General features: G+C 38.5%; 1 protein-coding gene across 1 annotated transcript in view; it reads right to left on the reverse strand.

Annotated features, from left to right (window-relative positions):
• Positions 1–14676, reverse strand: part of RAB11FIP2 (RAB11 family interacting protein 2) — a 32292-nt gene extending 17616 nt beyond the window's left edge. Inside the window, exons 1-3 of the mRNA XM_036385388.2 lie at positions 14163–14676; positions 2823–3265; positions 1680–2139 (exon numbers count right to left, since the gene is read on the reverse strand). Of these exons, the coding sequence (XP_036241281.1) occupies positions 1680–2139; positions 2823–3265; positions 14163–14515 (1256 nt within the window). The 5' untranslated portion in view covers positions 14516–14676. The remainder of the gene's footprint in view (positions 1–1679; positions 2140–2822; positions 3266–14162) is intronic.
• Positions 14677–14906: the final 230 nt, after the last annotated feature.

Raw genomic sequence — 14906 nt, forward strand, 5'->3', positions numbered from 1 at the left:
TAAGTTTTATATTTATCAAGATCTGCTGCATTCAAGAACTTCAAAAGATTTCACTAGTTATATCTAGCATCTGCCTGAATACAGTGTTTCATTAAAAAAAAAATAAATGCTATGCAATTTTAATTGTTATTTGAATTATTTCTCTTTAAAGGAACTTACCAAAATAGAAGTTTACCTTCTGACAAACCAAGCTACAACCTAACCTTAAGCTAATCCAGAGAAATACTTCATTAAACAAAAAATATTCTAAGATTGTGTATAAACGTGTCATTTAAGACACTAGGAACTGACTGGACTCATGGAAGGCTCTAAGCAGATAATTTGTTGAGGTCAGATGACCTTCTAGCAACAACTTCTTTTCTAAGGCAGTTCCATTTCATTTCAGTTCCCTAATTCACATCCATGATTAGCTTTGTTAAGAAAATAATTCTAAGTTTAAATCAGGAATGCATGCATTCTAACTCATGTAGAAAACTGAGCTGGAACACAATAAGATCCCTCTCTTCTAAGAGAACAAGACAACAAAAACCTTTTTTTTTAATAGAGAAACTACTCATGTCATTAATTAAGGTATTAATACACAGGAAAGGTGAATTTTCTAGAATTATGTTTTCCATTTAAAACAGTGCTTGATTTTACAGACTTCAGATTCCAGTCTGAAGCATTTTAGTTTCAAATGCATTTTCTACCAAATTTAAGTCATTACACAGAAATGAATGATTACCTTGAAAAAGCAAGGACTGCTAATTCCTGTCATTTATATACAAAACAAAAAAGAATGCAAAGGAATGAAAGTTAATTACCTTCTTAAACATTTATCTATTGTGAACAGTATATGTGGGTGGCAGTGTACATAAATATATATATGTATTTATGCATGTATAAAGAGAGACAGGCAGCCAAGATTATCTTTCTCACTAGCATAAAGAACCCTGGAAGGAAACTAAAAGTGAGTTACACTTTTTCTTAAAGAAAACAAGTAAAGCATTGATAGACAAATAAAGATTAAAATGGATTATTTAAATCAAAGTTTCTTATCATCCCTGTAACTTAATTCATTCTGCTCAAGACATAAACTGCTGCCTTGTGCAACACTTTCAAGGCACAGAACTCAGCAAAGCTGCAGTGAGCAAAATGAATTCAAGTGAGATAAGAGTTCATGTGGGTGCTCCCATTTAGAAACAGAATGTTCTTTAATTCTTGTACTCTAACATAGGAACCTAAATACTCCTTTGTTTCCCCCCCCCCCCAAATAGTGACATCCACAGGATTTCTTTTCACTAATCCCATTTGCACCACTCTTATTTAGTCCGTTTCCTCTTCCCCTTCCACTTGAAACCTTTCCCTCTCAAAAGCTGACTTAGGGCAATGTAATAGATTAGCAATGAATGTTCAGGTAAAGCAGGAGACTTGAGGGAGAGCCCATTCTAAAACACAAACAAGGTCTTCCACAAACACAAGCACCCAAAAACCTTCACAGCACATATTAGCAATAAAGAAGTCACTTCAAAACAAAGCAGAAAACGATCAAATTATATAAAAAGTTTGTAACATACTTAGAAACAGAAAAGCACTGATATAAACATGTATAAAGCACGAAGATTGTGTTCCTCAATACTCCACATTTTCATTTATATAACATGTTCAAGATATCAGATTGAAATACAGCAAAAACCTACCTTGAAGATGGCAACATGCTCGTAGGCTTGAAGTTTGCCATAAACGGATTAGTGGAATCATAATCAAAACTCTCCTGATGAGCTTCCCCAAACGCACTCGGTGATTTCAAGTCACTAGAACTCTCTGATCCCCCATTGCTAAGTTTATCTGACCTCTTGCTATCTTTTTTTCCAGTCACTCTTTCAAAAAGGCTAACTTTCTCTTTTTTCTCTTTTTTAATTTCTTTTCTGATCTCGACAGGTTTGGAGAACAGACTTATGTTTTGATCCCACGTTGCTGGGCTTTCTTCAAATGGATTCTTCTGTCTTGGCAGTGTAGCAAATTTTTGGGGTAATGAAGCACTCACATTAAATGGGTCATTTTGTGCTTCAAGTGCAGTTTCATCAACTGTGCTGTCAAGTTGGCTCATTTTAGAAGTATCAACACTTAATGTCCTTCTGTGTGGAGATTTTAGACTCCCTGCAAACAATCTGTCATTAGTATATTATCAATGAGACACTATATCACAGTTTATGACATGCAGAAAACCCATTTTAGCTTAGATCTAGAAGCTTTGCAATTGAGCCTCAGTTCAAAACACTGGTGATTAACTAAGCTATTAAAAAAAAAAAAACAGCTGTGGCCTTGATTTCATGTTTCAGAAATGTTTATGGATAGGCACCACAGGAAATTTTTGCTTCCTACATGAAAATGAATTTCTACAGAGAAGACAGCTATGACTGGTGTGCCATTCCAGAGACAATAGCATGATGTTGCATAATAACTTTGAGCAATTCAAAGTATTTTCAGTTCTTTGTATAAATCAGGTTTAAAATTTGGTGATAGTTTTTGACTTTTTAATTAGACTTATTTCTCACAAGATGCTATTTTGCCTAGAGTCCCCTCTGGAATGCAATATACTCTCAGATGAGGACATAATAAGAGACAATGCTAAACTGTCATACATCATGAGCGATGCAAGTTACTTCTTATGCTCAGGAACAGCAATCATGAATTACCAGAAATTAAAGAAAGCATAAAAAATAGGCCAGCAGTATTTCTTAACATTTTGGCCTTGTAAGTGCTTCATAAACTAAAGCAAGAGATTCTCAATGCTCTAACAGCAGTGAGCTGTAATTGCAATGGTCAGGAGTGTTACTTACCCCCTTCATCAACAGAACCAAAGGACTCCAGCTGGCGCCTGAAAAGATGGGTGTAGCCAACAGTGCTGGCTTTCATCTTCTCTGAGGAGACGTGGGGTCCTGTCAGGTCTGACATGGAGTGAGCTGAGGACAGCCTCTGAGGGCCCAAGAGGAAAGGTTTTTTTGGTTTTGATTTCATTTGCACCTCACCACTACACACCTCTAGATTTGCATCAGGTGTGTGAGTACTTGGGATGATTGCAGAGGATGTGTCTGAAAACGTCCCATCGTTTTTCCGACCCTTCATTTTGTCTTTTAGTTTAGCAAATGGGGATTTGGTTTTGTCCTTCATTGACAAATCAAACATACTTGCTGTCATGTTATTCCTCATAAACTGAATATTGACATTGATTTCTCCTCTGTCTTTTGTTCTCTTCCCTTGTCTGGATTCTAGGGGAAACCACCTTGAAGGAGAAAAAGAGCAAATTAAGTTGTGTTTTTCTATCATTACACTCCCGTTAGTTGGTTCATGCTTCTGGTTAGAACAATTTAAAGTATGAAAATCCAAATCCTATATCAAAGATTCAACCATTCCTGCACTGAAAATCTTTGTTTATATTTGTTTTCAAAGACAACTTCTTTGCTTATATTTGTTTTCAGCAAAAAAATTCTTCGTTTATATTTGTTTCAAAACTAAATAACCAAGCAAGAGAAGCTCTTTACAGTGATCACCTGTTTCAAAATCAAAATCAACTTTGGAAGCTGACAAAACATCACCAAAGTTAAGGGCTTCCATCTGCTTATGAAGGAGAATTTGTACTTAATTATAAATACAGATACACTTTATTTTTTTTAATAGTCTTCAAGTGTCCTTTATTTAGCAGTGATGTATATTAATGTATTCTATGTGGCAACTACATGATCTAGTAACCTTTTCTCCTTGGATTTTTCTCAGGTTTACACACTAGCAAACATTTTCCCCTCTTTCCTTCCTTCTAAGCACTGGTTAAGATTTATGACAACTGCAGCAATGCTGGCTAAGAAATATCTAAGAGCCCTGAACAGTCGGCCACCATTTCAATTCTGCAACTGCCTCCCCTCTGGATGCTGACAGAAACTCCACAGGCACAAATGAGCACATAGGTGTATCCAACAGCATCCTCTCTTCTGCAGGTCACCAGCAGGATTAACTTCAGAAATATTTCCTTTGGAACCATGACATAAATCCCCACTCCTTGAAAAGAGATCAAAGGTGTGATCATCTGTTTCAAAAAGCCAAGTGTGCTTCTTTGCCAGGTCCAGCAAAAGCTTTATCATTGTCCAAGTGTCTTATTCCTTCCCTATTGTGCTCCATTGTCCCACGGAAGCATCTGCACAATTATGGCTCAATCTTCCCTCCACAGCTTCACCTACATGAATGACCAACACACAATCCCTTCTTCACAACCACCACCAAGAGCCTTTCCCTTAGGTCACAAGGGCATATTTCAGATCCACCAGCTCCAAAGAAGTGCTCTAAACCCATTTTCAGGAGAAATCCATGCACGCAGACTCACAACAGTGCCTTACCACCAGTAACTTTTGAATTGGAGAGACTAAGAAATTAAATTGCCTATTAACACAGATATAAAATGGATTATACAGTTATACATACATTATTCAATTCTGCCAAATATAGGAAAAAAAAGGTCAGGAAAAGAGAAAAATAGCCCTCAATTTATTTTCAGATTTCATAAATATATTTTAAAGGTGACAGCTGTAATCAAGTTTTCAGGCAGAGATTACATGTTTTGAGTGAGAAAATAATTCCAAAAGTGACACACCAAAGACATAACAAAAGGATAAGGAGTATTATTATGCCTTTTTTTTTAATGTTGCTTTGTGATATTCACAAGATTTTATACTTCATACTAAAGCAAAATAATGAATCAGACCTCTTCTGTTCTTGCAATGGACAATATAAATCCAGACCAGTAGGCCCAGAAGCTCAAACCAGGTGAAGGATAATTAAATCTTTAGGAAAATAGCTTTTCTTCTGTTGTGAGGCAACTTCATTTATGTACTTTAAATGAAATACAAAACCTGGAATATGTGTCTGAAGAAGATGGATTGTTTTTCCTTTTAGTTAATAATGCTTCAATTCTTTGGTAACTGATTCCAGAAACACTTTAAGTCATCTATAGAGTTGTTACAGAAAACAAAAACAGAACCAAAAGTCAATTGTCTGTGTGCTACATAACATGGCAAAAACTGGAAGACAAGATAGCCTACTTTCATTATAACTCTCCTTAAAAGAAAATATGTTCACATATTCCCTTAAAAAAAATAGAAACAGTACCCAGCCATAGTGAGCAAGCCTTGCTCAGACAGCTCCTGGGCAGATTAAAAACCCCAAACAAAAACCATCCTGCAAATGAGAAAGTCCTCCCACAGCTCCTCAGCCACACACTAAATATACACACCAGCACAAATAAGGCTCATGAGTGGTTTAAGAGATGTAGGAGGCAGAAAGGACTTCACTTTTTGACATTCAAATTTAATATCACAGCCTACACTGTAACAAAACATTCCCTTTTTCCCTCTCCTCACAGGGTTCAAACATTGATACTCTATCTCTGATAAAACTGGTGAATTTTTCTATGTTTCTGCTTCTGAATGACCAAAATCTTAAATTTACCAATGACACTTAACTTGTTTTAGAACAAGTACAAGACATAAATTCTTAATGTTTTGCTACGGGGAAGAAGGTATTTTATTTTAAAAATTATTTAACAATTATTGGTGTTCTTACCACCAATCAACAATGCTGTGTCATTACCAGCACTCACCTGCTAAGGGCAAATGAACTATTTTGACATTTGCCTCTTCTTAAAGAGAAGCCCACAACTAATACCTTGCCTTCATAGCTTCTACATTTCTTTTCAAAGTGTATCTTGAAGAATTTGACATTAAAAGTTAGTTCAGATGGGAAAACAAAGAAACTCTCCTTCCCTAGGAAGACAACAGCAGGTCCTGCTGGAACCAGGTTCAACACTGCTACTGATTCCAACAGAATTTAATCATAAACTCTTTTACTCCAGCAAAATTCCTCTGGTCTTCAATGGAATTTCTATTTGAATAATGATTGCTGGATCAAATCTTTGTATGAAAGACAGATATTTAATTTTCATAGGCATTTCAAGAAGGTTTCTTTGTTACCTTGGAGAGTTTATCTTGTTTCACTTATAATGAAGGTTCCATATGCTTCAGCTCATAACAAGACAATATGAGAAGCAGACTCAAATCATGATTTTCCTCAAAATTCAAAGGCAACTAATTACTTTTTTAAACAGATGAGAACAAATGCAGGCAATGCATTTATGTGGAGCCGCACGTGAACGAGCAACTAAGACCATAAATGTTTCTTATTAGAATCTGTTTCGACAACACATGGGCGTGAGCAGCAAATAGAAAAAACAGCTCTATAGAGGAGAGAAAAAAGAATGGGGAAATGAAGTCCACTGCTTTCAGATAACAACATTTGGGTCCTAAAACACTAAATTCCACTATACTACTGCCAATTTAAAAAATTGAAATGTATTATAAAAGCCAATAAAACTTGCTATTTTGGTTTTGTTTACAGTACTTTTAGCCACAATAAATGCTCCATTTGTCAGGCTGCCATAAGCTTATTCTATAGAAAGCCTGTACAAAGTAGGAAAATAGCCAATAACATACATGAACAAAACATGGTGGCTTTTATGAGAGCAGATGCCCTTTTACTTAATAACCAAATATTACATCCAGTCTTGCAGACAGTCTTTATTTAAACAGACCTTGTACAAAGTCTGGCAAATTTTCCCAACTTCAAAGGAAGCCCTATTGCCTTTGGAATCACATTCATTCTTCTTGCTCTCACCTTCAAATGTTCTCTAGGGCAATGTCCTCCATACACCCTCTAATTTCAACTTTTTTCCCGATGGCTTCCATCAGAACAACCCTTGCTTCTTTCTCTCATCTGTTTTTCAGGGCTTTGTCTGTCTTGCACAGGTTTCTGTTAATTTTTACTTTTAAGTATTCTATAAATTGCCCCTCTGCATGCTGACAATTTTCTTGAATGTGCAAAGAGAAGCTCAACGTGCAAGGCTAAATAGGAAAAATCCTGCTGACCAGGCAGCCCTAGAAAGCTAAACCCCTATGTGAAGCAGCATGCCTTCTTTCTACCCATGACAAGATTAGTTTATTATGGGGTGGAAAAAGCAAACTAGGGGTGGAAAAAGCAAGCTCTCCCAACTTGAGCAGCCTTACCTGTAATGAACCCTCACCTTGGGGAAGACAGACAGGCAGGGTGAAGGAGAAAATTGAAATAAGCTACTACAAAAGAGCAAGTTACAAAACCCTGGCCTGTCTATTTAATTTAAATAGTTAGTGATCTATAGACTTTCAGCTGGTTTTTTCCTTACCTTTTCTGATTTTATCTGTCCTCCAAATCTGCCTCAGAATCTGACACTTCCGAGTGTTATCCCTCTCTCTCCTTTGAAGAAGCATCACTCAGCCTGTTCTGCTCACCATGTAACAGTGAGCAGGATGGGCTGACAGCAAAGTTAAGAAAAAGCACTACCTAATTTCAATTACATTTTTAATTATATACTTTGACAGCCTCCCAAACCACTGGGTAACTTATCTACCAGTTTCAACAGGAATTAAGTGTTCCAGCCAGCACATTCATCCTGTGCATGACAGATGATCTCCCAACTCTGTCTTCTGGACAGTGCCAAAGATGGAAAGTATTGAAGGAATTTACCCATCTTTCTGCTTCTTAAATACAACCCTCTGCCTTCACTCTACCAGTAATGATCTGTTGAGCTGATCTAGTTTTCCTTTGCTGAAAAACCCAAAGAATTTTACAAAATCTTTATTTCAATTCACAAATTACTGAAGAAATTTTGCAAAAAGCCACATAATCATCACAGCATCCACCAAGGCTTCTGACCTTGATTTTACAGGCAAAAATCAGCACCCTGATCTGCTACACATTTAATTTTCTATGCAAGCAGATACTTCTAAATTTACCCCTATAAAAGACCATCAGAATCTCAATGATAGAACATGTCCATCAGCTGTCACAAAAACAAAATTGATGATTATTGTTAAGATAGATACACTGAAGATACTTGTTTCACAAAAGCCCACTAACAAAATGTCCACAGCTAATTGATAAAAAACAACATCCAAAGCCCAGAACTGTCTGACATTTTCATTTAGCAGAGTATGCACTTTGAAAAATGCAGAAGTATGTTTTGTGATAAATCATTCTGATACCATCCTGAGAGGCTGCCCCAAAAGTCAGCAAGTAGGAAAAATTAAGGCAAGGGGCTGAGCACAGACTACATTGGGTATGAAGGGAAATTAAGAAGAAAACAAATTATTTATTAAAATAAGTGATGACACTCACAAAGATGAATATTCTTACTTTCTGGAAGCCAACTGAAATGATATTGAAAGAAGCTTAAAATAAATACTACAGAGTGACATTATAACACCACAAAACATATGGGAACTGACAGCTATCACAACACCCTCACTATGGGGTTTGCTAACATCAACTGGAATCAAAGTCATTAAAGTGGTCTTAGTTTACTTATTATTTTGGCTAAAGACTATGTGTGAATACTTCTGTGTTAGAAACAAACTAACTGAAGGTATGAGAATTAAAGCCAGTTATTTGAGTTGAGTATGTGTGCACAGAAAATGGAGAAGCATTTCATTACAGATGGCACTTAGACTCTGACTCAGAGTTATGACTTATTGAGAGGATGTGCATGGATTTGTTGTCAAAATGTAAATGCTAGGAATATTATTAAATAATTTGAAAATATCACTCCATAATGAAAAATTTGAAAATATCAGTCCATAAAGCTACAGCTGGGCAAAACTTTGTTTTCTCCCATAACCATCTTTCTCTTTTGTTCCTCACTACTGACATCCCTTATTTTCTTTTTTCATTTAATGAGTGGTACCACAAGACAACCCATACAGAATCTCCAGGCTGCTCTTTATTTCTGTGCCTTTAACAAATTTCTAAGTTACTACTCTTCCCACTTTTGCCTTGAGTGGAACAAGATTTTTCTCTTGCTTTAACCACAATAAAGACATTTTCTGTTACACCCTGCCATTTCCACTACTATTGAAGCTCATCCCTTCATTTTTCTTGTTTAAACTAAATTTAAGACTAAACATGAGTAAATAATAGTGTGCTATGTTTTGCAGAAGTATTATTAAAATGGTTGCCACTCATTAACAAGCACTGAGCCCATATATTATCTATTTACTAGTTGTCTGCTTGTTCATAATTCCAGATGTATTTGAAGCCTCCCTCTTGCTTATGCTGCTACAGATGAGAGAGAGGACAGAGCAGAGGCAGTTGAGGGGGGAGTCTATATCCAAGACAGAAGCTGCCAAGAAAGAATTCACACTAATTTGGAAAAAGTCACTCCATTTGCATATCTTCCAGGAAGCTCAGCAGCACTAAAGGCAGTGCCTACCACACAGGGGTACTGATCATAGTCAACCATGAGTTCCTTTTGTTTGCTTGCTGAGAAGCTGGTTTTGACTCTTTTTTATGATCAACAGAAGCTGAGAGGCATCTTTAGAAAAGGCCAAGATTCCTTCACTGTATTATGCTCAAGCAAGCATTTTTTTAACAAGTGCTGCAATTTGTGTGTGAGTGGAGGGGAGTGATGTTGAGGTATTATAGACCCCAGGGAGAAGAAGAACTAAATCACAAATAAAAGATGTCTCCTCCACCATGTCCACAAGAAATAATAACTCTACATCACCTGCCTTCTCAAATTTATAGCATTCCAAACAAGTGTTACATCTTAAATCAGCCGAACATACAATAAAATGAGACATCCAGGAAAGCTCATGAAGGAATAGACAATAAACAGAGTGGAATTAGAGAGTAACAAGGATGAAGCAAAAGCAGAGGAAATAAGTAACAGCGGGAAAGTTAAGAGTCATTGTAAAAAACAACTGAAAAATACTTCAGTAAATTAAGACATGTCAGAAAGTTAGTATTTTTTATTTCATAGTAACTCAAAAATTTGTTTTGATGCTATGCAATCAGATTATGAGCAGCATTAAGGCAACTGTGAATTATAAGTGAATTGAAATTATTTTAAAAAAGTATATATGCTTAAAAACAGTATGTTCACTGATTGATGTTCATTCATTGATGAATATGTTCATTGTTCATTGAAGAGTAGAAGAGGTATATTTATTTTGCAAGAGCAGACAGAAACAATTGCCATGTATTTCTTAGGATGAATTAAAAAACTCACGCAATGTTATTGCAAAAAATAAAAGCCATGTCAGAAATGTAACATTTGAAAACTTATGCTAAATACACTTCCATTAAAGCTTCTCCAAAGCTTTTTGAAGTGTTAAAAAACCTCAGTAAAATCTTTCAGCATCTGGAGTCTAGTTTTCAGCTCTGGAATAAAGAGCAGAAGTAAAAAGTCCCTGTCCATTTCCAACTACAGCAGAGATGAGATGTCAGAGACACAAATTTACGAACTTTCACAGTACAATGGGCATTTCTGCACTAGGAAAGAAAGAAAATTGACTGGGATCCTGCAGATGCCTTGGATGAAGTCTCTGGAAGAGATCTAGTGAGGGACCATCTGAGCTGCATCTGGACCTAACTGTTCCAGCAATTTTTACTTTTAAGAATTTGAAAAATCATCAGTTTCAGAAAGCAAAAGGGCATTGTATGATATTGTGTACAAAATTTTCCCTATCAAGTTATAGTAAAGATACTACATTGTTTTATTAAGTCTTGAGCCAGAGCAAGTTTCTTAGAACACAAGACCAATCCTATCATGAGACCTCTGCCTGAAAACTTTACTGCAGGGAGTATTTGTCTTAAGATGTGACAAGTAACATAAAAAGCTCCACAGAAAAAAAAATTATTTTTCCCTAACATAATGTTCCTGAGTCTGCAATGATTTTTGAAATTTATTTCTTCCAAATTATAAAACATTAAATTAAAAAAATATGTAAAAAGCCAAATGTCACACACCCCACGGTCTTCCTAGGAATTCAGAATCAGCTGGTAGCCTTCACTTCTCATACCTCCTTACTAAAAAAGCACTAGGGAATTGCTGACAGGGTTCAGCATTGTGCAGAATATTAAATATCTTTTTTGCAATACCCTGGTGACTCTTGAGTCTGTCTCTTACAGCACCATATGTACAGCTGTGTTGGAAAGAGGAAGCTATTAAATATATTAAAAAGTAGAAATATTACCAATAGACACTTCATCAAATAACTGGATCTCATTCATCCCCAAACAAAGCAAGAAATGTTAAGGTTACATCAACATAAGAAAATAACTCTGGATTTAATAACAGCACAAGCCTGTTGAACATATTTGAAAGTAAAAACATTGCTTAATAAAACAGATTAGCGTTTCTGAAACAATGAATATAGCTTTCAACCATCAGAATGCTTCAGTAACAAAGACATTGGACTTGGTTTTGAAAGGTGCTGGGTGTCTCAGTTCCCACACCACACTCACAGTTAGAAGGTCTTCAGGTCCAAATATATTACCCCTAGTTTACTGCCAACACAGGAATAGGAATATTTTCTATCAAAAAGGATTTAATAAAGTGGGGGAAAAGAGCATTTTGTTTGAGATTGCCTTCGTAAATCTATCCTTGAAAGTTTGCCCTCGTCCCACACACACATACAAATATTGCATCCACATCTCCAGCGAGTGCTTCAAGGAGACAGCCATGACCCACCCCCTGTGGCACGAGGGCACACAACCACAAAACTTCTCAAAAACATCGAAACTTAAGAATTAAGTTACTTTTTTTTTTTTGAAAGCGAGTTTTAGAAAGGACATTTTTGAGGTTTCTAAGCACCTAAAGACACCAAGGGGAAAAGTGGACTTTTCAGTGGCTCCTTCCTGGTAAGAATTTAAATCAGCATTACGCGAGAACGCGCTGCCAAAAATCCCACTTGCCGCCCAGCCGCACTTTTACACTTACATAAGACTTTTACAAGTACGGCTGTTCGGCCCTAGAAGCCTAACACCCATCAACTTTTAATAAGATTTGCAATCTTAAATGCCCAAGTAACTTCTGAAGAAAGGACTCAGGCTGTTTGTAAAGCTTCCCCCACATGCCCCCATCTCGTGCAGCAGAGCTCGCAGGCAGCGCGCGGCGTTCCCCGGTGATTTCAGCGCTGCTCTGGAGGAACTGCTCCACAGCTACATAGCAGGAGTTCCTCTCTCCCACTTCAGAGAAAGAAATGATAAAATAAAGAACACCTATGGAGCCCTGCTAAGCATAACTTCCTATAAAAATACTGCAGCTCTGAATGTTTGTTTTACTATCACAAGGACTGTGTTACTTACCCCACTTAAAAATTTCTGGAATAATTTTGCAAGACTAACTCCAGTACTACTTTTGCTAAACCTGGTACACGAAGTTACGTTTCTTCTTCTAGGGAAAAGAAGTTTTGTTACTCACAGTAATAATGGAATAATTTACATATTTTACTCCAGCTTCTGAACACATATTTCTATCTAGATTTACAGTCTTTACTTCTTGTAGGGTTCCTCCCTCATTCATTCACCTTGTTTTTCACCTTGTTGCTAGGTGTTGCAACTAAGGCAGTTGACTACTGACTTGCAAGATAATTACAACTTATGAGTCAAGAATTTTTAAGATACATGTCTAAAGAGCAGTGAAACTTCTTGAATCAAGTGTTAACAGAAATTAAGACCCTAAGGCTACAGGCATCACCATGTATTGCATCAAGATAACTGGTTTATCCATAAAAACGTAAGCAATTAAAAAGTGTAATACTCCAGGCAGTGAACCCACAAGAGATTCTGCACAGACTTCTTCTTTCCTGTCATATGGTTTGTGAACATACTGTGTTGCAAAAAATTCAGTTTACAAAAACAAACACCAGGGCAAAGAGACTTGGACTTGTCTTTGGTGCTCTTCAACCTCAGCCATGCACTTAAGTAGGACCAGGTTTTGAGGTGGTTTCAGCAGAAACAGTTGCCTGACCAAGAAGCCCTGCCTGGTGTTAACCATATGGATTTCCATCTCCAACTGCCAATGCTGCTGGAGGTCCAACCCTGGCACAGTCACAGACAGACAAGCAACACCAGTCTTTTAGTGGCTTGGATGCCAAGTTCAGCACCTCACCACAGACCCATCATCACTATGGATACCAGACTTTAATTTCAGCAGCTGAGATTTGGGCACAGGAGCCTTTGTACTCTTCTGAAGAGACACCAGAGGAGGAAAGGTACCTGGAGCAGGAACTTTTTAACCACTGCAGACAGATCTATCAGCATTTATGTCACTGCCAACACAGACCTCACTTGGAGGTCTCCAAGCTGTTCTGATTCAGCTTCTGTGGGAGAAGCGTATCTACACCAAACCCAAAGCATGGGTCACAGGCATGCCTGTGGTACTCTCATACCTACAGTCTGAGTTACACACACACATGGAGGACAAATTATGCTGGTACCAAACATCTTTGTGCAACCATGGAATTATAACAGCTTTACTTATTTAGTTGAAAAACTCAGAGAATTAGGTAAGTACAGTTCAACTTCAAAAACTGCTATGATGCCTTTTTTAAAAAAAATTCCTCTTTTTGCATTCCAGTGCCTGAACTTCCTGGCAAACACTATTTATTTGACAAAGGCTTATGTAGGTAGTGATGGAAGCTACCACAAGAGCTGAAATTTCTCTTCAGTCTTCTCAGCTGAGGCCTGCTGTACAGTGCAGCCTGCGGGATCATGGCCTAAGATTAATCAGGACCAGCAAAGCACTGTGCTGTTGTGGTAAGCCTTCATTAAGTCACAGTTCATTGACCACTAAAACATAAATATAAAATATTTAAAGACACGTGGTTGAAGCAACTGAAGGAAAACAATTTTAAAGAGAACCACGCCAGCTTTCAGGGCATCTGAGTCTCAAGCATGGTTCAAACTGAGGTAGGAGACGAATGGGGGTATGGCCCTGTGCAGAACAAAGAAAAATGCTTAGATAAACAGTCTGTAATGAGTTCATGTTACACACAAGAGTTTGTCAGAAAAGTTAATGTTATTGACAGTCCTTCCCTGTGCACAGTAAGCACTTTGATTACAGTAAACTCCTCTGGAAGAGGTCAGGCCACAATGACATAACTGTATAGGTTAAGAGATTTGAACACAGAATCAATGACAGAAAGGTACCAATTTCATTTCAAACTACTTACGTTCATCGTAAGGCTACTATTTCCCACCCTCCCCAAGTGCAACTGTCCAAAGAATACAAATTATAATGAAAAAAACCAACCATCACTTACTCTGTTTTCCGCCTTTGCTTGTCTTCAAATATATCATTCAGACTTATGGCTACCTGTCCCAAAAACCTGTCCAGCCCCACCAGCGACCTGTGCATGACAATCAGGTACAGGATGTATTTTTCTGGATTCTCCTGCATGAGTAGTCCAGGGAGCTCGAAGGAGGCCTCTTCTTTCCAGATGGGATCCAGCGTCTTCTCAGCCACCGAGGTGGAATACTTCTCCTTGCCCAGCTGGATGATGGTGTAGGCATCGTTGCTGCCATTTTTACCTTTTGGCTTCAGACCTTTGGCTTGAAGGACCGTAACTTGCACGTGAGTTGGGAACCACTTTTGGGCTTGCTCCGCCAACATCATCTTTGAGGATCGCAGCAGCAGCAGCAATAACAACAAACGCAAAGTCTGTCAGTCCTCGAGGGACTGCGTAAGGGCACTTACGGCGGAGACACCTGTCAGGGGCTCGGCTGGTCCTTCCTCTAGCGCTGCTGGCCGCGGGTGGCCCTCACCAGCCCGCGGGTCCCCCCCTCCCCGGCAGCCCCACCTGCGGCTCCATGGCCGGGGGCTGCAGGTCCCGCCGCAGCCCCGGCCCCGCCGCCCTCCCGCGCCCGGCCTGGCCCTGCCCGCCGCTGCCGCCGGCCCGGCCCCGCGCCGCCCCCAGGGCATCCCCCGGGCAGGGCCGCTCCGCCGCGGGGCCCCGCAGGCCGGCGGCGGCCTCCCCCTGCCCGTCCCGGCTCGCTGCCGGCGGCGG

Source organism: Molothrus ater, chromosome 8 (assembly GCF_012460135.2).
Source record: "Molothrus ater isolate BHLD 08-10-18 breed brown headed cowbird chromosome 8, BPBGC_Mater_1.1, whole genome shotgun sequence".
NCBI lineage: Eukaryota > Metazoa > Chordata > Aves > Passeriformes > Icteridae > Molothrus > Molothrus ater.